The following is a 24546-nucleotide window of genomic DNA, read 5'->3' on the forward strand; positions in this document are numbered from 1 at the left end:
AATTCATGTCATCAGGATAGAAATTCATCAAAACACAAATCCGAACTGTTTTCTTTTCTTTGATTGTTGATCAGACTCCTTACGAGTTCTCCCTTTGCTCTTTAAAGTCAGGCCAACATTAGTGTTCAGTGAGTGTTATGTTACTTTCCTACTTCTCTGTGTGTCATTTTTAAAAAGCTGGATTTCCACCAAGTAGTCCGGTTGAGTTCTGTTTGGCACACATACGCAATTATTTGTGTTTGAGTAGCAAGCGTACCTTTCGTACCTAAAGGGTGGAGCCAGACACAGAGAGGAGGATCAGTGACATTATCTGCTGTAATGAATTATCAGGGGATGCTTTCAGGTGTTATACAGGTGTCGTTTTGGTCTTTTAAGGAAACATTCTGGTGCTTAACACAGACACCAGCTGATTATCAATCAATCAATCAATCAATCTTTATTTGTATAGCGCCAAATCACAACAAACGTTAACTCAGGACGCTTTTACAAACATAGGAGGTCTAGACCACTCTATGTTAAATTATGAACAGAGACCCAGCTTCAAGACAGGGTAAGACTCAGTCTGACCCCACCTTAATCCATCATGAGCATTGCACATCGCAGTATTTAGCTAGTTACAGTGGCGAGGAAAAACGTCCTTCTAACAGGCAGAAACCTCCAGCAGAACCAGACTCATGTTAGACAGCCATCATGCCTCGACCGAGTTGGGTCTGGAAAGACAGATAGAGGGGAGTAAGAGAGAGAGGTGATAGTGATGGGACGAGTAGTAGAAGCTGTTGCAGCTGAAGTCCAGTACGTCTGTATCAGCTGGAGTCCAGAACGTCTGCAGCAGGAGGACGTCTACGGCAGCTCAGAGGAATCTACGAGACAAGGGAGCTCAGGGACTCCAGAAAGGTCTATGGTTAGTAACTTTAATGGGACAGGCAGAGTTAAAGTAAGTGATGAAGGGGTTGGGGGGAAGGGGGTGAGCTAGGATCCCAGTGTGTTAGTGTGTCAGTTCCCCGAGTTGTCTAGGCCTATAGCAGCATAACAAAAGCTGGTCCAAGCCTGAGCCAGCTTTAATTATAAACTTTATCAAAAAGAAAAGTTTGAAGCCTACTCTTAAAAGTGGAGAGTGTGTCTGCCTCCCGGACCCTGACTGGTAGATGATTCCAAAGGAGAGGGGCCTGATAACTGAAGGTTCTACCTCTCATACTACTTTTAGGGATTTTAGGTACAACTAGCAAGCCTGCATGATGGGAGCGTAGTGTTCTAGAGGGGTAATAGGGCACTATGAGCTCTTTAAGATACAAGGGTGCCTGATTTTTAAGGGCTTTGTAGGTTAAAAGAAGGATTTTAAATTATATTCTATATTTTATTGGGAGTCAGTGTAGAGAAGCTAACACTGGAGAGATGTGCTCTCTCTTCCTAGTTCTAGTCAGTACTCGAGCTGCAGCGTTTTGAACTAGCTGAAGAATCTTTAGAGACTTATTGGGGCAGCCTGATAAGAGGGAGTTACAGTAATCTAACCTGGAGGTAACAAATGCATGGACTAGTTCTGAGACAGGAAGTGTCTAATTTTAGAAATATTGCGCAAGTGAAAATAGGCTGACTTTGAGATTTGCTGAATTTGAGAGTTGAAGGATAAATCTTGATCAAATAGGACTCCTAGATTCCTAGCAGAGGTGCTGGATGTTAGACTAATGCTGTCTAAGGTACTCATATTATTAGAAAAAGTCTATCTGAGGTTTTTTGGGGCCAATAACAATCACCTCAGTTTTTTCTTTAGAGAGAGGGACAGAGTGATGGATGCAATTGGAGAGGGAGATCGCACAATAAGAAATATTCTCTGTAACCTGATGTTATTTAACAATAAAAACCTGGTTATTTATTTATTTTACCTTTATTGTACCAGGAATAGTCCCATTGAGATACAAAGTTCCTTTTACAAGGGAGTCCTGGCCAAGACAGCAGATATAAAAAAGTTTCACATTGAGAACAAGACAAAACACACAGTAACAAGTAACAATTACATCAATAAATTAGTTAGCAGTGTTGACCTCTAAAACATGCACACAAGCTGTTCAGATGATCCTTTATCCTAGTTTTAAAATCCTCCAATGAAATCTAATATTCCAGTTTTAGGCGACCCTGAAGCTCAAACCAAGATGAGGGAGCAAAAACATGAAAAGTACTTTTACCAAAGACAGAGCGAGCCCGAGGAATGACAAAAATAATTTGCCCATGGGACTGAAGATTACAGCCACTGACAACTTTAGGAGTCAATAAAGAGCATGAATAAGACGGCAGCTCCTGGAGTACGGCCTTATAAAGACAGATATACCAATGCTCCATTCTTCCGTTGCGTAAGGAAGACAAGCCTACCTTTTCATACAAGTTACAGTGATGTTAGCAGAATCCTAAACCAGAAACAAACCACAATGAAGCATGGTACACCGAGTCCAACATTTTCAGAGGGGCTGAGGAAGCATTCATATAAAGAACATCACCATAGCCATAGTTATCTACAGCCAACATGATTAATGACTTTTAATGATTTTAAAGCACAGTGCAAGTTCCTTTATTTACCAAGTAAGTGTCCTGGACACAACTTCAAAATAAAAGCATTGATGAAATAGATCAGGTTTGAAAGCAATCCTGAAGCATTCCAATACAGCCCTCAGCTTATGATTTTTCTCTCTATCTTGGCCGAGATCCATGCACGGCGCGCTGAAAATATTGGGTGAGATGCCCTGCTCACACTGCTCATGCTGCTCGCGAATCATCTAATCTGTTAACATGCGTGGCAAAAACGAAACTCAAGCTGTTCAGGAGCTGACGCGCTGCCAACCTTCTTCCTGTATGTGTGTTTCCAGGCTCCAGTGAGGTGACTTCGTTCCTGATGACAGAGGCCCGACAGCACAACACAGAGATCCGGTTATCTGTTGGAAAAGTAGCAGATAAAGTGGATCAGCTGTCCTCAAAGGTAAACAAAAAACTCAGAGTAATTAAAGAGTTAACAGAAAGGAAATAGATTCATACCGTTGTCTTTTTGCTTTAACAGATAGATGACCTTCAGAAGCAGGGGAGTCTCTCCATGGGTGTGCCCAACATGTCGATGGAGACCTCCATGATCATGCACAACATCCAAAGAATAGTCCAGGTGAGCACACCTGAGCGTCTCTTTTACAGTTTAGAATGTCTTCTGACAAAGATAAGGACTGTCTCATTGTGATGGAATTCATCAATAAACTGGACACTGGACACAGAAGACTGAGGAGACTCTGACGGCTTACGTTGAAATAGTTTATGTAGAACTTGGCCAAGGAGAAATAACATAACATTACACAGGCAGGGGAGTGCAGTGCAATGCCAAGTCAGTTCTGTCAGACAAATCCTCAGGCATGTACCTTTATTCCCCCCAAAGATGACACTACAGTTAGATACCCATATTTGGACAATAGGAAACAAAACAATTGGGAAGAAGAGCTGTGCTCTAGTATGGAGACAGTAAGTTGGTCACAACACAAAGATGAAGACAGAAACAGAGGGAGAGACCTTGATTACTACACTGACCCTGTCTCATCCATCCCCCCCGTAGCCACAGCTGACATAAGAACAGTTACTCTGCCCCTGACACTTAGACTGGAAGTATACAAGAGTTAAACATTCTTACATACATATATATAAGACTATGAAAATTCCACGACACTCATTACATCCCTCTGTGTTTTTACACGTGTGTATTTCTTTACAGGAAAACGAATGTTTAAAGAAGGAGGTGTTTGAGAAAAGCTCCCGTGTTGAGGAGCAGAACCGAAAGATCGGAGAGCTCATCAACGAGAACCAGAGGTCAGTCATGAAGGTTGAAAGGTCACAGTAACGGCTGTCAAAGGGTGCATCTCAAAGCTCTAAACTGCAGTCTCCTCGCTCCTCGGCCGAACCGGAAGTACTTACTGACGCGCCATTTTAACTTGCGTCCCAAAGCTCTAAACGCTGCTGGAGGAGAGAGGAGAGAGGAGCGAGGAGACTGATCCGAGGAGGGATAATCGGGGAAACACGAGAGCAGACATTGAGGAAGTCTTTTCTCTGACAGACACGCCCCCTTATCGAATATCACTCACCGATTGGACACTGCAGCGGCTCGGACTTAACCGAAACTTAACATCAGCTGAGTTTAATAACAGAGAAAAGACAGACCTTAAAACAGTCACTAAGGGTTCCCTGAAACAGACCTTAAAACAGTCACTAAGTGTGTCCTGAAACAGACCATAAAACAGTCACTAAGGGTGCCCTGAAACAGACCTTAAAACAGTCACTAAGGGTTCCCTGAAACAGACCTTAAAACAGTCTCTAAGGGTGCCCTGAAACAGACCTTAAAACAGTCTCTAAGGGTGCCCTGAAACAGACCTTAAAACAGTCACTGAGGGTGCCCTGAAACAGACCTTAAAACAGTCACTAAGGGTGCCCTGAAACAGACCTTAAAACAGTCTCTAAGGGTGCCCTGAAACAGACCTTAAAACAGTCTCTAAGGGTGCCCTGAAACAGACCTTAAAACAGTCACTAAGGGTGCCCTGAAACAGATCATAAACATACGTTGGTTTCTAAACAGTCTGTCTGTGATGAGCTGAGATTAAAAAGTGTTTGATGTGAGTTTTAAACACAAAATACTGAACGTAAAATCATAAATTCAACATTACAGAGGATGGATGTTATATCTGATTGTTTTTGTCAGATTCACTGACTAATGAAATAGATTAATAGAGTCTAATATCATAGATAGAATATATGATCAGTTATTCCTCCTGTTAGTTTCCCCGTTTGTTCTTGTTTTCTTCATGAAGAGAAGTCTGACAGTAAAGTTTGTCTGTTGGTAAAAACACTTTTTCCTGTCAGGTTAATAACATTTCATATGAGGCTGATCATTAATGAGCACAGGGTTTGAAAAGAGTTGGTTTCTATTTTCCCTTAAAGTAATAAATAATTTAATAATGAGGCATTTTACCAGTGAATCGATCCGTGATGCTTCAGGACAGAATAAACAGAGAGCTGATTCTCTTCATGTGCAGGTGTGTGTTAAACAGGTAAACACAGAGACAGAGCTCTGTTATTGTTTATATTTATCAGAGTTATTACAGTGAACATGTGTGCAGACACAAACAGCTGTTAAAGCCATCATCACAAACTGACGTCGCTTCACGTGACACTCCGGAGGAGAGGACGTCTGATTTCTCTAAATACAAATCTCCTCTCCCCTCTCTCCTCTCTCCTCTCGTTTCATTTCCTCGCATCTCTGGTGGGCGGGACTAAGATGCGAGGAAGAGATGCGAGGAAACGACGCAAGGATGGACGTTTAGAGCTTTGAGAAGCACCCAAAGACCGGATCATGATGTCTTCCTGCATGATGATGACATGCATTTTGAAAGCCAACATCTCCCCAGAGAATTAATGGTTTTATATCAGCATTTTCTAAAGTTCTCACAGTAGATGTGACACCAGACTCTTGGTCTGCAACGATTACAGAAAATCCTGCTGCAGGGACTGATAACGTTTGTTTTAGTTTTTAGTTGTAATTAAAGAGCCTCTGAGGATTCTGCAGAAGCTTCAAACCCTCAATTAGTAGAATGAGAAAGATACAAACAATGAACAAGAGATGAGAGACAAAAAGAGGATCTACTTCAGTTCTGTGAAACGTTTAGTTCTTGATGGACTAAAAGTCACAGCAGGCAAAATGTTTTCAGCTTTAAGAGAGCGTCTTTAAAGTTTTCAGTCATGATGTTGTAATGACGTGAAGGGAATGTAACGAGGTCTTGGTCTTGTTCTTGCTGTTGCATCAGGTGCATGGAGCAGAGTAACCTGCTGCTGGAACAGAGGCACGACACCCTGAAGTCATCCAGCGAACAGAGTCAGGCCAGACTCCTGCAGGCCGAGCAGGACAAGGTGAGGCTCCGTCTGTGGTGGTTGAATTGAAAAGTGACACATGTAGAGGTTTCAATCTTAAACTTAAAGTTTCAAAGAAACCCAAAGTACCTGTTGAGTTCATTAAGATGAGGTTAATCAAACACTGATGAGTTAATTCTTAAATTCTGACGACCGATTAAAGGTGACATATCAGGCTTTTTTCATCAATATATATTGGTCTAAGAGGTCCCCAAAACATGTCTTTAAAGTTTATGCTCAAAAAAACACTTTGAAATCAGATTTTGGCATGCCTGAAAAACCCTCTTCTTCAGTCCTCCTCAGAACACTCTGTTTTCTCTCTGACCACGCCCCCTCAGGAAGTGGGTGTGCCCTCGGCTCTCCAGCACGTTGATCTGATGTTTACATGTTAGCTGCTCACAGACCCGCGTTACTTCAACCCTCTGAATCTGATCCAGAATCTGATCCTGACGGAGAGGCGCCTGTAGCAGGACCTTTCTGAACCATTGGTCACAGATTTAGTGTTTCTTGTTGTTTTATTTATCAGTATGTCAACGTGTGTCTTGGTACACAGCTAAGAACATGTAGCTATGTGGCTATGCTAACTAGCGCAAGCACTTATCCATGATAAATAAAAATCATCCACTAGAGCTTCAAATCTGCAGGCCTGGGGAGTAAAACCGACCTCTGCCAGAAAGGCAGCGGGACCTTTTCTGAAGGATTGGTCACAGATTTAGTGTTTCTTGTTGTTTTATTTGTCAGTATGTAGACGTGTGTCTTGGTACACAGCTACAGCTACGACATGTAGCTATGTAGCTATGCTAACTAGCGCTAGCACTTATCCATGGTAAATAAAAATCATCCACTAGATCTTCAAATCTGCAGACGTGGGGAGTAAAACCGACCTTTGAGTTTATTACGACAGCCTACAACTAGCATGCCTCCCTCCTAAGCTCCTTGTTAGCACACACGTGTGCAGGGAATGAATGTATTTTATACAGTCTATGGGCTGAACAAGCTCCGAGCCCTGACTCCGTGACAGACCGGATATTGTTGTTACGTAACAAAAACACGGAAGTCTGAAACGGCTCGTTTTACACACATTTACAGAAAGGTGGAGAAATCAAAACAGGGGCAGAATGGATTTTTTTCATTCTCGGGGGGTTTGTAGACATGCCAGGGACACATATTTCAGGTAGAGAACCATTAAAAAGTCCATTTTGCATGATATGTCACCTTTAAAGTTTCAGATCAGTTTTAGGACACGTGGTGTTCATGAAAAGTAGAGTTTGATGATCAACATAAATGAAACTCATAAATCTTCTGAATCCAACAGGCATTTTAATTTGTTTTTGCAGTAGCCTTTATTTAACAGACACAGTGGGAAATATGTAGGAGAGAGTGAAGGGATGACTTGTACCTGACAGTCAGAGCTGAGGGTCAGAGCTAAGAGACAGGGCTGAGGGTCAGAGCTAAGAGACAGGGCTGAGGGTCAGAGCTTAACACTGGGCTTGTGCAGCACTTGTCACCAAAACAAGCCTCCTAAACGAACAACAAGAGGATTGAGCTCCAAGGCTGTTAAGTGGCAATAAATCCTGATTCTTCTTGGTCCTGAAACACATCGCAATTTATCAACTTACAAGGAAGATAAAAAGTATATTTGGTGTAAGTTTCCTTGTGAGTTTTGTGGTGACTCTGGACCGCTGATCGGTCCATAAAAGTATAAAGGAGGCATGACAGCTGAACTTTGTCACAGAGACATTGTGCAATCTGTTTGAAAAGTCAACAGAGTATCGTGCATGTTTGGATAAACCCTCGTAGAACATGGTGGAAAAACTATTTCAAGCATTTTAGTGATTTAATAATAAATAATAATAATACATTTTATTTAGAAGCGCCTTTCAAAACACCCAAGGTCACTTTACAGACAGAATAAAACACAATAAATAAAACTAACATGATAAAATAAATAAAAACAAGCAGAGTTACATCAAGTTAAAATGAGGCAGTGAAGTTAGACAGGGAATGCAGTTTGAAACAGATGAGTTTTGAGTTTGGATTTGAACAGGGGTAGTGAGTCAGAGTTTCGGATGTCTGGTGGGAGTGAGTTCTAGATCTGGGGAGCAGAGAGACTGAAAGCTCTGCTCCCCATAGTGCTGAGACGGGCAGGGGGCACAGAGAGGTGGAGGGAGGAGGAAGACCTGATGGAGCGAGAGGAGGTGCTAATGTGGAGGAGATCAGAAAGATACAGGGGGGGTGAGGTTGTGAATTTACTTGAATGTGTACAGGAGGATTTTGAAGTTGATTCTTCTGATTTGTCTAAAAGTAGAACTGAACGGAGTTATTGTCTGAAAGATGTGAAAGACCAGATTTAGTTCACAGTTTAGAGATGTGAAAGGTTTGTTGTAGTTGCATAGTTTGACCACCAGAGAGCACTGATGTGCTGTTTTAGATTCCCATCCTAGACAAATGTTTCGATTTTTCACAGCTTGACACAGTTTCTACAGTACTTACCATCTATATAATAAAAAAGGAAAGAAAATTAAAATAATGAATAAACATTTATATATAAATTAAATATATATTTAAAAAAATAAATAAAGTAAGGTAAAGTAAAATTAAATTAAATTAAATTAAATTAAATTAAATTAAAAAAAAAGATAAGATAAGAGATTCCTTTACTCGTCCCACAATGGGAATTTCAAGTGTTACAGTAACAGAGTAGACAGTGCAAAATAAATATATAAAGCAAACAAGAGCCTATAAATTAACAATTATTAAAAAGTTATTAGCAATTAAAATTAAAATCAAAGAGGTAAATGATAAACATATCTTAAAATTACACAAACACACACATATATATATATATATATATATATATATATATATATATATATATATATATATATATATATATATATATATATATATATATAAATTAGATATATATTATTGATCATAGAGTCTGACCACTGCAGGAAGAAAAGATAATAATAAATGGTAAAAATAAGAATAAAACATAACCTAATGATAGGCATTTCAGGCTGGGGTCAGGCCCACCCGTATAACTACGCTCTATGCCGAGCTCAGCTACGTCATGCAGATCACATGGTTACATGTCCAAATAAATACGGACACAGTTCCATCTTTGCATAAAAAAGTCTGTCTCCAGTTGTAGATTTGCTGTCATCTGTTCCATGATGTAGACTTGCTTTAGAAACTAACTTAAAAAGGTATTTCTTGAAAATGTTTCCTACTCATTTATATAAAAATTGAGTTTACTGGCCTTAAACACAAACGTTTTAACTTTTCAAGTTTCAGGACTGGAATGAATTTCTAAAAATCTAATACCCCGGGGTCAAGTTCCCAAAGGAAGATGGGAGTCTTTGTAATCAAAGCTTCAGTGGTTTTATTTGAATTCATCTCCACTTGAAATTAGACCGAAACAAATTAAATTTAGTGACTGTTTTTGCTATGTCTATTATTTTATTATCACTTATTTTTATTTAGTGTACGATCTGTTCTCCATGTCAGCATTTCAAAGTGAGCGTGTAGGGATCCAAAAAGCAAAGAAAATCTTACAGTTCATGATGCTTCACTCTCTAACACTGTAACACACTCCACTATCACAAACTGCCTCTCTGAAATAAAAACATGGATGCATACCAACTTCCTATCACTGAACTACGACAAATCAGACCTCATAATCATTGGCCCCAAGTCCCTCACAAATCCCATTCCAAATTTCACTCTCACTTTAAATAACTCTACTCTATCTCCTGCACCTCACATCCGTAACCTTGGAATCATTTTTGACAGCAACCTTTCTTTTCAACACCACGTCACCCAGCTCACTAAAACAGCCTTCTTCCACCTCCGAAACATCGCCCGCCTCCGTCCATTCCTCTCTTTCTCTGCCGCAGAAACCCTTATCCACGCATTCATCACATCCCCTTTAGATTACTGTAACAGCATCCTGTACGGCACATCATCCAAAGTCCTCCATAAACTGCAATACATTCAGAACTCTGCTGCACGCCTCCTCACCTGCACCCGCTCCCGTGACCACATCACCCCCGTCCTCCAACATCTTCATTGGCTCCCCGTCCCCTACCTACCGCATACAGTTTAAAATCCTCCTCCTCACCCACAAAGCCCTCCACCACCAGGCCCCTTCCTACCTCACTGACCTCCTCCACCATCACACTCCTTCCTGTAACCTGCGCTCCTCACACGCCAACCTCCTGTCCCCACCTCACAGAACCAAGCACCGAACCTGGGGGGACAGAGCCTTCTCAGTAGCCGCCCCCACCCTCTGGAACTCACTCCCCTCCCATATACAAAACTGCTCTGACCCTTCAGCTTTCAAATCTCTTTTAAAAACTCACCTTTTTAAGTTAGCTTTTCATTTGTGATTGTACTGTTGTGTTGTTTTGTTTGACCTGTGTTATTTGTTATTTGTTTATTTTGCTCGTATTGATTTTAACAATTGTACAGTGTCTTTGAGTTTTTGAAAAAGCGCTATATAAATAAAATGTATTATTATTATTAACACACTGAGAGACGTATAATTCAACATGAAACAGCTCCATTCAGTGTTTTTACAGCCTTTAGTAACAGTCTGTTTATTTTGAAGGGAACATTCCTGAGGTTTCAACATCTGAGCCCACTCAGAGTCGTATCCATGACTATTTGAATTTCAGCTTTTATAAGGAAGCCCTTTAATGGGTCCATCATAGTTAATAATAATAATAATGATAATAATAATAATAATAATAATAATAATAATAATACATTTCATTTATGTGCCTTTCTGGACACTCAAGGTCACCTTACAATATACCAACAGTAAATAAAAACAACACTCAGCAGTAAATAAAAACAAACATTCAACAGAAAAAAAAAAATGCAATACTAACGAAATGAAAGTGAAGTAATTCCAGTCCCATAAAAACAGATTAAAGGGATTACGCTTGGAGGGAAAGGTGAGTTTTGAGGCGAGATGTGAAGGTGGTGGGAGAGGTGGAATTTTGTAAATCCTGGGGGAGAGAGTTCCAGAGGCGGGGGGGCCGAGCCGCTGAAGGCTCTCGACCCCATGGTGGTCAAGCGAGCAGGTGGGAGGGTGAGTTGGGTGTAAGAGGAGGACCTCAGACTACGAGTGAGGTATTTTGGTATGGAGGAGCTCAATGAGGTCCTGAGGGGCTCGGTTGTTGATGGCCTTGAAAGTGAGGAACAGAATCTTAAAGATGATGCAGTGTTTGATGAGATGCCAGTGGAGTTGCTGCAGGACAGGTGTGACGTGGGCTGGTGGAGGGGGTTCTGGTGAGGATGCGGGCAGCAGGATTTTGAACCAGTTGAAGATTCTGGATGGATTTGTCAGGTAAACCAAAAAGAAGGGAGTTGCAGTAAATGACGGTACTTTTGGGGGAGAGAGATGGATGCAGACGAGAGATGTTTCTGAGTAGACATTATTGATGTGGGACTGGAATGACAGTGTAGATAATTGAATAAAATATCTATATTTGTTTAGCAAATACAGCTAAAACAAAATGTCTTCTGTTCTGCATCATGGCTGAAACACAGGGCTGGTTTCTCGGGCTTGATTTTGTTTTGTTTTTTCCAGTTGCATGGCTCTCAACGACTCAAACAATGTGAAAACACAGCTAACTGTACTCTGACACCTCGTTCGAGCGGCACATTTGGAGTACTAACTTAGATTTTTCTGCATCTTTCCATTTTTTTTCTGTGTGACAGACTTTCAGGGTAGGATTTCGACCTCTTACTCTTTAAAATTACCACTGTACCTAGAGACCGGGTTGGATTTAATGTAATCAAAAACTGTTTCCTGATATAAACCTGTCCTCTTTGCAAACTGCTTTCTGCTTCTCTGAGGAAAATCTAGCGTTTCCTGGTCTCTTTCCTCAGCAGGCTCTGCCTCAGGACCTGAGCTCCGGCCAGGTGAGCCTGCTCTCTCTGTGTGCCTCCACCAGGCTGGGGTCAAATAGTAGCTGCAGATGACAATGACAGAAACAAACGGCTGGAGGTTGTGAAAGCGCTCTGAAATGCATTCTTCCAAATCAGCAGTCGTATTGAACGAACAAAGAAAAAGACAGTTTGACTCTGAATTTGTCTTAAAATGCTCCTTTAGTGCCTTTAAGTTCTCCTGAATGGTGTCCATGTAGAGAAACAGAGCAGACAGGCGCCTGAGACATGAAACAGTCTCTGCAAAGTTTTTATAACAGCTGCAGAAATCATGAAGCGTGGTGTTGAACTGCTATTTGACCCTCTGCTCCTGGATTCATCCTGTTTATAACCATCAACATCAAATTTAACTAACTTTATTTACCTTCTGTTTCTCTTTGTCTCTTTTCCCATCAGCCATCACTCATCACTCTCCCCCCACAGGGTCACGCTGCTCACTCCACTAGCACCAGTAGACTCTCATCAGGCCGTCAGTCTGTCGTTCCACCGTCTGTGTGTCGTCAGGTTTCCTCTACGCAGACATGTGCTTACATCTCCTCCTCTTCCTCCTCTTCCTGTTTCTCCATCAGGTCCGACTGACGGAGGATCTGGCTTCGTCCACAGCACGGCTGTCTCAGCTGCAGCTGGAGGCCTCGGCTCATCAGCAGAAGGTTCTTGAGCTGCAGGGGAAGCTGAGCACGGCACTGCAGGACGCAGAGAGTCAGAACCAACGCAGCGCTGTGCTGGAGGCTCAGCTTGAAGGTTTGTTTTTCCATCCATCCAACCATCCATTTTCTGGGGTCGGGTAGCAGAGGTAGCAGTCCAAGGAGATCGACCCAGACACCCCTCTCCCCAGCAACACTATCCAGCTCCTCCTGGGGAATCTGCTATAAACCCTACATTCATAATGTTTAGAATACTCAGCTGCTGCTTGAAGAGAGGTGTTCAGAGGGGTTTCTCATTGTGATTCTTTATAGTTTAAAGTCTGCACATGTATCTGGATCAGAGTGGAATTTAATAGGATGAACTAGGATGCAACAGATCAGCTGTTGTTGAATCAAAGTAACTCCATGTTCAAAGAGTGAATGAATGCTCCCTGACAAAGATAGCCTTTGTCTAACATGCTGACTCAGTACTGACTCGGATCATTCAATGCTTCTTTATTTACTCCAGAACTGAAGGAGGCGGTCGAGAGGTCTCAGGCTCAGTATCGCTCCGAAAAGCAGAGACGCAAAGAGATGGAGCTGAGAATCAGCAACCTGGACGAGGAGATCCAGGACCTGAAGTCCGACAAAGAGAGCCTGGAACGAGTGAGTGTACATCCCTCTTTTGTTTCTACATCCTCTGAAAGGAAACAAGATTCTGACTTTAACTGAACATCACAAAACTCAAAGGTCACTTATGACTGTCAGATAAATGCTGAGCAAGATCTGTTTTTTCCCTTTCAAGAATCTTCTAGAGAGGAAAAAGAAGTGGCAGGATGAGCGTCAGCGCCGGGATGAGGAGGTGGAGGAGCTCCGCAGGAACAGCCAGCAGGAAGTGGACCATCTTCGAGCTCAGCTTCGCAAGGCCAGGACCAACACAGACAGCGCTGCATCTGAACAGGTGAGATCCAATGAAACAGACAAAGAGGATGTGGAAACTAAAAGGATTATGTGACAGTTTAAAGATAGTGAGAAATTTATGAAACAGACTAGAGTTTACATCAATCAGCTACAAGACTGTCTTATACAGTCATTTTCATATAGGTAGACACATTTTAAAGTCAGAGCTAGGGATGTAAATTTCAAGTATTTTCCTTGATATTTGAACAGTGTAAATTTACTGTCCCCTCAAAATAACTCAACACACAGCCATTAATGTCTAAACCACCAGCAACAAAAGTGAGTACACCCCTAAGTGAAAATGTCCAAATTGGGCCCAAAGTGTCAATATTTTGTGTGGCCACCATTATTTTCCAGCACTGCCTTAACCCTCTTGAACATGGAGTTCACCAGAGCTTCACAGGTTGCCACTGGAATCCTCTTCCACTCCTCTATGACGACATCACGGAGCTGGTGGATGTTAGAGACCTTGCGCTCCTCCACCTTCCATTTGAGGATGCCCCACAGATGCTCAATAGGGTTAAGGTCTGGAGACATGCTTGGCCACTCCATCACCTTCACCCTCACCTTCTTTAGCAAGGCAGTGGCTGTTTTGGAGGTGTGTTTGGGGTTGTTATCATGTTGGAATACTGCCCTCTGGCCCAGTTTTTGAAGGGAGGGGATCATGCTCTGCTTCGGTATGTCACAGTACATGTTGGCATTCATGGTTCCCTCAATGAACTGTAGCTCCCCAGTGCCGGCAGCACTCATGCAGACCCAGACCATGACACTCCCACCACCATGCTTGACTGTAGGCAAGACACACTTGTCTTCGTACTCCTTACCCGGGCGCCGCCACACATGCTTGACACCATCTGAACCAAATAAGTTTATCTCAGTCTCATCAGACCACAAGACATGGTTCCAGTAATCCATGTCCTTAGTCTGCTGTCTTTAGTAAACTGTTTGCAGGTTTATTGTGCATCATCTTTAGAAGAAATGTGAGGGGTGTACTCACTTTTGTGAGATACTGTATTTTAGACTCACACTGTCCAGTTTTCTGTCTAATCATTCTTATTGAGAAAAATAAGCATGTGTAGGTTGTCAGTTGTCAGCCGGGAGTGCAACTGGGTCATAATCAGTCCGGCGGCAGAGAAAAAAAGTGCTCATGGAGACCTGTCACTCAGCCGCAGCTAAAAGTCTCCTCTCTGATTGAATAAATTAGATCACACGGGAGCTCTAACTGAACACACTGTTTGTGTTTCAGCTGTCTCAGCTGCAGGCGGATCTGGAGGACGAGTGGAAGAAGAAGTGTGAGCAGATGTTGGCTTCAGCTAAAGAGCAGCACAGCAGAGAGTCGGTGGAGCTAACGGAGCAGAGAGAGGCTCTGCAGGACAAGCTAACGCAGCTGCAGGAGAAGGTACGCGAGCCAGCTGTGATAAACATGAACAATCAGACACAATCATGAGTGTCTGTTTTTCATTGTTTGTTCCTCTCTTCCTCTCGTTAGTTCACGGTTTTGAAGCAGTCGAGAGATTCAGAAGGACAGAGTTTGACTCCACAGGGCGAGCAGACTGAAGAGCTCCAGGCTCTGCAGGACAAAGTAAGAAGCATGATCATCATTACAGGAGATGCCTGCTCAGAGATGTTGCTTTAAACTTGTTTACATTTATGAACTAATTGCTTGAATCATTTCTCAGTGAGGAAATTAAAAGATTGTTGTGTTTCTGGCTGCATCCACTTCCCCTCACTCAGCCATGTGTTTCCACATGTGTTTCTCTCTCTCTCAGTGCACAGCTCTGGAACAGCAGGGAGTTACTGTGAGGGAGAAGCTGGAGAAGAGAGTGGCTGAACTGGAGAAGAAACTGGAAGAGCAGGAGGCGTCTGTTGACACGGCAGACACTGCTGCAGAGGTAAGGAGTCAGACATTCAAAAAACACAAACACATGTGCATTTCATTCAGGTTTCACTTAACTAAACATCTTTTTTTCTCAACAACTATCAGAAGTTTCTTTGTTTAGTTATAAACGTTACAATGTGTTTGGCATTGTACCAGTAGCACTCACTGGGCAGCAGCTGTGAAATACTTCAGGGGAAATTCATCCAAAACACTTAAAGTGTTTATTTCCCATCAGAGGTTCCTCATCATTACACAAAGTAAAAGAAACAAAGAGGTGGACCTTCATTTAAAAAAAGCGAGACACAAAGTTACATCTTTCCTTCCTCAAAGTCACCAGACACCATGGACAGAAACAGGGATTTATCTCTCTCTCAGAGAAAATCTGACCTGCTGCTGCCACAGTTTGTTCCTCTGATTGAGTTTTTGTATGAGTGCTCTTTAAAATATACAATAACTCGTGTAACTACACTGTGGAAGCAGTGGGGGCCTTTAACTCCTATGTTTTTTGAAGGGAAACCTTTGTCACTACTTTTTTTTAATGTCCTTTTATCGGGCACATGTGCTCCAAAGGATGAAGTATGACACAAACTGTATCACGGCTACAGACTGCAGCGATCAGTGAGAAGCCTTTCTGCTTGTGTGTCTGTTTGACTCATGTTTAAAAAACACAGAAGTCCCCTTTAAAGGTGACATATCATGCAAAATTGACTTTTTAATGGTTCTCTACCTGAAATATGTTTCCCTGGCATGTCTACAAACCCCCCGAGAATTAAAAAAATCCATTCTGCCCCTGTTCTGATTTCTCCACCTTTCTGTAAATGTGTGCTGAAACAAGCCGTTTCAGACTTCCGTGTTTTTGTTACGTAACAACAATATCCGGTCTGTCACGGAGTCAGAGCTCGGAGCTTGTTCAGCCCACAGACTGTATAAAATAATACTGAATCCCTCCTCCGTTTTTCATTACCTGCACAAATGTGTGCTAACAAGGAGCTTAGGAGGGAGGCATGCTAGTTGTAGGCTGTCTTAATAAACACAAAGGTCGGTTTTACTCCCCACGTCTGCAGATTTGAAGATCAAGTGGATGATTTTTATTTATCATGGATAAGTGCTAGCGCTAGTTAGCGTAGCTACATAGCTACATGTCGTAGCTGTAGCTGTGTACCAAGACACACGTCGACATACTGACAAATAAAACAACAAGAAACACAGAATCTGTGACCAATCCTTCAGAAAAGGTCCCGCTGCCTTTCTGGCAAGAGGTCGGTTTTACTCCCCAGAGTCTGCGAATTTGAAGATCTAGTGGATGATTTTTATTTATCATGGATAAGTGCTAGCGCTAGTTAGCATAGCCACATAGCTACATGTTCGTAGCTTTGTACCAAGACACACCGTCTACATATGACAAATAAAACAACAAGAAAACACTAAATCTGTGACCAATCCTTCAGAAAGGTCCTGCTTACAGGCGCCTCTCCGTCAGGATCAGATTCTGGATCAGATTCAAGGGTTGAAGTAACGTGATCTCTGAGCAGCCGTGTATATTCAGCCAACATGTAAACATTAGATCAACGTGCTGGACAGTCGAGGCACATCCACTTCCTGAGGGGGCGTGGTCAGAGAGAAAACAGAGGTGTTCTGAGGAGGACTGAAGAAGAGGGTTTTCAGGCATGCCAAAATCTGATTCAAAGTGTTTTTTTGAGCATAAACTTTAAAGACATTTTTGGGGACCTTTTAGACCAATATATGTTGATGAAAAAAGCGTGATATGTCACCTTTAATTCTTGATTTCATTAAATACTGTCTTGATTTTTAAACTCCTTATAAAGGTCCCTCAGTCAAACTTCTCTTGATCACTCAGGATTTGCTCAAAATGCAGCTGACAGGCTGTTCCTCTGTCCCACAATGCATCTCTTCATTGGCTGTCTGTAAAATTCATTGATAAACTACGTGATCCTGTGGCTGATTAAGAGGCACTGTGTTCTGTATTTGCCATTTAAAGTATAACACATACAGAGGCTGTAGTTCTCAAGCAGGCAGCCTCAGTTCAACTTCAACCTGCTGCCCTGTTCCCATGGTGCTCCTCTCCCTCCTGGCTTCCTGCTCTGTCATGCTCCACAGCCCTAACAACAAAATGAAGGCGTAACCTTTGTGTCACAGGCTGTTAAAGATGAGTGTTCCTGTTGTATACTTCTTTTAAGTACACACTTTTTAAAGCTGCTTCAAAAGCTGAAGTGAAAATGAAGTGTTGACTAACAGGAAGCCAGGGGGCTGCTTCTCCGCTCATTCATTTGACTCCACGCACCCCTCCACGCTCCTCGCTGATCTGTTATGGATTCACTGCAATGAACAACGAACATTGTTGTATAATTCAGACAAACTGCTCTTTCTGAGCTGTGAAAGTGACTGTGTGTGTGTGTGTGTGTGTGTGTGTGTGTGTGTTTGCAGGTGAAGCGTGTGATGAACGGAGTGTTTCACTCTCTACGAGGAGAGTTTGACGTGAGTGAGTCGTACAGCGGTCAGGCTGTGCTCGGGGTGATCATCACCACCATCAAGGTGAGTTCTTTTTTTACTCTGAAACACCAGAAGAGTCCTGCTGTGGCAATATTTTTGTATCACATGGACAGAACATACCCAGAGTTTTGCAAACAGACAGAGTTATATAGATTTTAAAAGATTGTATCAATCAATCAATCTTTATTCGTATATCACCAAATCACAACAAATGTTCTCCTCAGACTCGTTCCAAACAGAGCAGGTCTAGACCGTACTCTATGTTCCATTATAAACAAAGACCCAACATCAAGACAGGATAAGATCCAGTCCCATCTTACAGACAGGACTCAGTCTGATCTCATCTTAATCCACCATGAGCAGAGCACTTTGCAGCATTTAGCAAGTTACAGTGGCAAGGACAAACTTCCTTTAACAGGCAGAAACCTCCAGCAGGACCAGACTCATGTTAGACGCACATCTGCTGAGACCTACCGTGTTGGAGAGAGGGATAGAGGGAGATGAAGAGAGAGAGAGTTGATTGTGGTAAGATGGATATTAGTGGCTGTAGCAGCTGGAGTCTGGCACATCCACAGCAGCAGAGATCCAGAGGAACCTACGAGACAAGGGAGCTCAGGGACTCCAGAAAGGTCTACGGTTAGTAACTTTAATGGAACAGGAAGAGTTAAAATAAGAGACAGGCAGAGAGAGGAGAGAGAGGGAAAGACAGGATCCCTATAGCAGCATAACTAAGACCTGGTCCAAGCCTGATCCAGCTCTAACTATAAGCTTTATCAAAAAGGAAAGCTTGAAGTCGACTCTTAAAAGTAGAGAGGGTGTCTGCCTCCCAGACCCTGACTAATAGATAATTCCAAAGAAGAGGGGACTGATAACTGAAGGCTCTACCTCCCATACTACTTTAAGAGACTTTAGGTACGATGAGCAGGCCTGCATGTTGGGAGCGTAGAGTTCTAGAGGGGTAATAGGGCACTATGAGCTCTTTAAGATACAAAGGTGTCTGACCTTTAAGAGCTTTGTAGGTCAGAAGAAGGATTTTAAATTCTAGTCTAGATTTTAGTGTAGAGAAGCTAACACTGGAGAGATGTGCTCTCTCTTCCTAGGTCTAGTCAGTACTCGAGCTGTAGCTTTTTGAACTAGCTGAAGAGTCTTTAGAGACTTATTAGGGCAGCCTGATAAGAGGGAATTACAGTAATCCAACCTGGAGGTAACAAATAAATGGACTAATTTTTCTGCGACACTCTGAGATAGGATGTGTCTCATGTTTGTGATAAACTGCTTGTTTCCAGTGCTCACATTCACAGACACTGAGGCTGAGGCTTCTAGCTTAAAATAACCTTAAAGGAGTCAGGGCTCAAAGTCAGAGCAGTCTTTCAAAAGCTGTGATTGGTTGATACCTAAAAAAACAGAGAGGACATAATAAATCAATTCTGCATTCTTTTGGTCAGCTGTGAATATATTTTTTCTGGAGAAGATGATTCTGGACTCTTAAACATGTTTTGTTGACAATTTTTCCCTCTGATGGATTTGTGTGGGTTTTTTTTGCAGAATGTAACCCTGCAGCTGCTCAGTCGAACAGACGGACCTCCTCAGAAACCGAGGAAGAGTGAAGAGGAAGCAGAGAAAGAAGAAGAAAGTGATGATGTGAAGCAAAGAGAGGAGACCTCTCAGCAGAGCGTGCATGTGAACGGAGAGAGAGAAGAGAAGAAGGAGGAAGTGGAGCAGGAGGCTGATGCTCACAGCATCAGTGAAACCGAGAAGGATCAGAAAGTAGAAACAGAGAAGGAGACAGAGACGATAGACGAGTCAAAGACACAAAATCAGGCTTTAGAGGACACAGATCCAGAACCAGCTTCAACCTCTGAACCAAAACCACCAGAGACGCCGTCAGAACCTGAAGAACAGGAGAAGCAGGCGGAGCTCTCTGTTCCCGAGGAGAACACAGACCTCAATGAAGAACCTGATGAAAGACCAGCACCTGCAGACATAAAAGAGACTGTGTCAGAAACTACAGCTGCAGTGAGTGCTGAGGTGGTGAAAGAGTGCGTGGAGGATGGAGAGAATGAAGGAGAAGTGAACGCTGCCTCTCAGAAAGCCTTCACACCGCCGGTGAACCCGCCTCCACCGCCCAACGCACCGCAGAAGAAGAGCTCAGGAGACGACACGAGGTGAGTGCTGAGGCTGTCAGTGGAACAACACAAAGTCCAGCCTACAGTAAACCTCCAGGTGTGGTGGAGGTGAAGCACACACTCGCACACTCCATGGAGGTAAAGACAACCTCACAAGGCCAGTAGATTGATTCAAGGGAGTTCTGGAGTATGAAAATTAAAATTGGAAAATACAAATTTGAGGTAGCTACAAAACAATACAGTGTCTGAACAAAGAAAAGTAGGAAGAAGATGTGTATTCATTCATTACTTCCACAATGAATGAGAATCATCTTTACCACAGAGGGTGATGGTGCTCATGGGAAATGTAGTCCTAATCCCAGGAAAAAACTACAGATTTCATCTGACTTGGAAACTCCTCAAAGTGCCTTTGACTGTGTTCACAAATGTTTTTATTATGATGATTATTTAGGTTTCAGGTCCAGTTGAGGGAATAAATGACCCAAAAGAAAGAGAAGACAGCACTTAAGGAATCTACTATCAATAATAATAATAATAATAATAATTATAATAGTATTAATAATATTGATAATAATAATGATAATGATGATGAAAATAATAATAATAATAATAATAATAATAATGATAATAACAATAATAATAGTAATAATTATAATAATAATAATAATAATAATAACAATAATAATAGTAATAATAATTATAATAATACAAATAATGATAATGATGATGAAAATAATAATAATAATAATAATAATGATAATAATGATACTTATAGTATTAATAATAATGATAATGATGATAATGATATTGTTAATAATGTTGATAATGATCATGATAATAATAATAACAACAATAATAATAATAATAATAATAATAAAGACAACAATAATGATAATAACAATAATAATTATGATAATAATTTTAAACTTTAGCACTTTTGAAATTTAAAACAATATAATGAAATACAAGACAATAAAAGACAAATGAGAGAAATACTTTTATAAAATCAAAACTTTTAAAAGAGGATCTTCAAGGTTATTACTTTATGAAATCTGAATTAGTTACACTGCAGATTTTCTCACTTTTGCTCCCATTTATTTTATACTAATTTATTAAATCATTTGATCTATCTCTATGAATTCTTGGGAATATGTTTGTTTTAAGCAAACACGTCTATTTCCCTGTATATCAATACATTTATTGAAATTTGTATTTATTATTTTTGTATGATGTCATTGATTCATCTTATACATCGACCTCTTCCCCTCCTGTTATTGTTTGCTTTAACCTTTTCTTCCTGTCCAGGTTGAATGACATTATATGAAAACACATAAATAAACAAAATAAATACAAATGTGAACAGATATACAGGATCATATAGACCAGTTTAAACCTATAAAATAAAAACAATACCTCCTAGAATATCTAAAATTGATTGATTGATTTATTTTGATCTATTTACCTATGTTTTCTACTTATTTTTTAAATCTTATTTCTATCTCTTTATAAACTCTAAATCTTTATCAGGTCAGTGATTAAGATAAGATAAGATACTCCTTTATTCGTCCCACAACGGGGAAATTCATGGAGTTACAGCAGCAAACAAGAAGGTGTACAGAACAAGAATTTCAACAAGAATATATATTTAAAAAAAATGTCCATCAGAGACGACAGCTTGGCCATAATTAACATTTGTATTGTCCAGGTTTAATCCCACAGGTGTTATTTATTTGCCCCCCCTCTCTAATGATGAACGCATGTATTCCTCTGAACTAACCTCCTCTCTTCTATGTTGTTTCTTCCTCTCTTTATCCCCATCTTGCTTTTTCTCTTCCTTCTCTTCTTCTCTTCCCCCTGTCCGACCCACCCCTCTCCCCCGAACTCTGTTCTGCTATTCTCTCAGTCTAACTGGGGGAATGGGTGAGGAAAATGGAGAGGAGCCATTTTTCCAGATCACAGCTCCTGCCAAACCCCCCGCAGCTCCCAGCGAGGAGGAAGAGGAGGATGAGCTGGTGAGGACGAATGTGTAGAGTGAACGCTCTCCAGATTTAATCCAGCACTCTGCAGCCCCTTCGTTTTGTTGTGTCTCAGTGTTGACTTAGTTTTTTCTATTTTGTCTGAATTAACTGTATCGGAGAGATGAAGAGAGAGAGAGATGATAGTGGTGAGACGGATAGTAGTAGTTGTAGCAGCTGGAGTCTGGCACGTCCACAGCAGCAGAGATCCAGAGGAACCTACAAGACAAGGGAGCTCAGGGACTCCAGAAAGGTCTATGGTTAGTAACTTTAAAGGGACAGGGAGAGTTAAAGTAAGAGAAAGGCAGACTGAGGAGAGAGAGGGATAGAGAGAGATGATAGTGGTGAAAACTATGGTAGTATCAAAAGCAGCAGGACATCTACAGCAGAGATCCAGAGGAACCTACTGGACAAGGGAGCTCAGGGACTACATAAAGGTCTGTGGTTAGTAACTTTAATGGGACAGGAAGAGGTAAAGTAAGAGACATGCAGAGAGAAGAGAGTGGGATAGAGAGAGATGGAGAGAGAGATGATAGTGGTGTAAACTATGGTAGTATTTGAAGCAGCAGGACATCTACTGCAGAGATCCAGAGGAACCTACGGGACAAGGGAGCTCAGGGACTCCAGAAAGGTCTATGGTTAGGAACTTTAATGGGATAGGGAGAGATAAAGTAAGAGACAGGCAGAGAGAGGAGAGTGGGATAGAGAAAGATGAAGAGAGATGATAGTGGTGAAATGGATGGTAGTATCTGAAGCAGCAGGACATCTATAGCAGAGATCCAGAGGAACCTACGGGACAAGGGAGCTCAGGAACTCTAGAAAGGCCTGTGGTTAGTAACTTTAATGGGACAGGACAGGATTAGCAGCACCTGGAAGTAGTGCCTGGAAAAAAAACAAGTGTGGTTAATTTCCACTCAGATATATGTGTTGAAAGTTGATGTCAAAATCCCACCCCTTCTAGATTTTAATTGGTTGTTCATGGAAGCAACTGCAGTAAATGCAGAGAAACTGCGTGCAGCTGAGCTCTGAAAATACTGAACTGCCTTAAAACTCAACTCAACTCAACTTTATTTATAAAGCACTTTAAGAACAACAGCAGTTGGACACAAAGTGCTGTACAGAAACATAATGGATAAAAACAAACAATACAATCATAAAATCAATAAGAACAATAAGATAAAATAAAGTTGAAAAATAAAAATAAAAATAAAAAGGCACTGAAACAAGAGCAGGGTCTCATGCTGAGTCGAAAGCCAGGGAATAAAAATGGGTTTTAAGACGAGTTTTAAAAGTGGACAGTGAGGGGGCTTGTCTGACGGCTAAAGGAAGATCGTTCCACAGTTTGGGAGCAGCGACAGAAAAAGCCCTATCCCCCCTGAGCTTCCGCTTGGACCTCGGTACCTCCAGGAGCAGCTGATCAGCTGACCTGAGGCACCGAGCAGGGGCGTAGAGATGGATCAGCTCAGAGAGGTAGGGCGGGGCGAGACCATTTAATGATTTAAAAACAAATAAAATAATCTTAAAATGGACTCTAAAATGCACAGGCAACCAGTGGAGGGAGGCTAAAATGGGCGTTATGTTACAATGTTACAATGTTGCAATGTTACAATGTTACAATGTTACAATGTTACAATCTCCTTTAGCAGACGCTTTTATCCAAAGGTGCGTCTCCAAAGATCAGAGCAGCACCTTGTTAAGATTCTCTGCCTCGAGAGTCTGACATTTTCTTAACCTTTGATCAGTCCTTAAACATCACCATAAAATGTTCCTTCATTCCCCATCTTCAGTTTCAGGTAACTCAGTTGAAGCCTTCAGTTTTTGTCTCTTTGCTTGTAGCTCCGTGTGACCAATCAGAAAGAAGACAGCCGTGTCCTGAGTGTGAAAACAGTTTCTTCTGTTGCCACCAAATCTTTAAAAACATGATTAATGAAAGACACTGATGTTGTTATTTCTCTGATGTTTGTCCAGAGCCTGAAGGGCCGCCCTCCCCCCGCCCCTCTGTTTGGTGATGACGAGGAGGATGAGGAGGATCTGGACTGGCTGAACTGAAGGCATCAGGAGAAAACAGGTGTGCGACTTATTTCCCAACACTAAAAAAGGTGTGTTGTGCTTCACCAGCTTTGTCTGCCTGTCGGGGCAGAGAAGATGACAGGAGACGGCTCTGCTGCTGAACTTGATTGGACAGAGCAGTCAGAGCGCCCTCCTCTTCCTGTCGGTGTCGTCGTCCTGCAGACTGACTCCTGGAGATCGAAGCTGCAGCTCCAGACGCTGATTTTGGTTAAAATAACAAGCCTGTAATTCACAGAAGAATCAAAAACCAATACATTTCGTTTGTTATGTGATGCCCGTCGATGATGCAGTTAAATTGTGGTTTTTACATGGCACTGTAGCAGATTAGTTTGTTGAATCAGCAGTAATCATGTTGTCAGACTGTAAACCATGAAATGGTTGTTGATTTTTAGCTCGCTGCTTTAGGAATAGAACTTTTAATAAAAACTTTTGCTAACCTGAAATTTATTCCAGAAAATAAAAACATGGAAATGTGGCCTTCA

The 24546-nt window shown here is 41.6% G+C and overlaps 1 protein-coding gene across 1 annotated transcript in view; it reads left to right on the forward strand.

The window, feature by feature from the left end:
• fkbp15b (FKBP prolyl isomerase 15b) overlaps nt 1-24546 on the forward strand; it is a 38236-nt gene extending 13690 nt beyond the window's left edge. Inside the window, exons 16-29 of the mRNA XM_034692542.1 lie at nt 2856-2965; nt 3044-3142; nt 3737-3831; nt 5817-5919; nt 12450-12621; nt 13033-13169; nt 13309-13464; nt 14710-14862; nt 14953-15045; nt 15233-15355; nt 17788-17895; nt 19399-20018; nt 21883-21991; nt 23963-24546. Coding sequence (XP_034548433.1) covers nt 2856-2965; nt 3044-3142; nt 3737-3831; nt 5817-5919; nt 12450-12621; nt 13033-13169; nt 13309-13464; nt 14710-14862; nt 14953-15045; nt 15233-15355; nt 17788-17895; nt 19399-20018; nt 21883-21991; nt 23963-24043 — 2159 coding nt within the window. The 3' untranslated portion in view covers nt 24044-24546. The remainder of the gene's footprint in view (nt 1-2855; nt 2966-3043; nt 3143-3736; nt 3832-5816; nt 5920-12449; nt 12622-13032; nt 13170-13308; nt 13465-14709; nt 14863-14952; nt 15046-15232; nt 15356-17787; nt 17896-19398; nt 20019-21882; nt 21992-23962) is intronic.

The sequence above is a fragment of the Notolabrus celidotus genome, chromosome 9, assembly GCF_009762535.1.
Source record: "Notolabrus celidotus isolate fNotCel1 chromosome 9, fNotCel1.pri, whole genome shotgun sequence".
Taxonomy (NCBI): domain Eukaryota; kingdom Metazoa; phylum Chordata; class Actinopteri; order Labriformes; family Labridae; genus Notolabrus; species Notolabrus celidotus.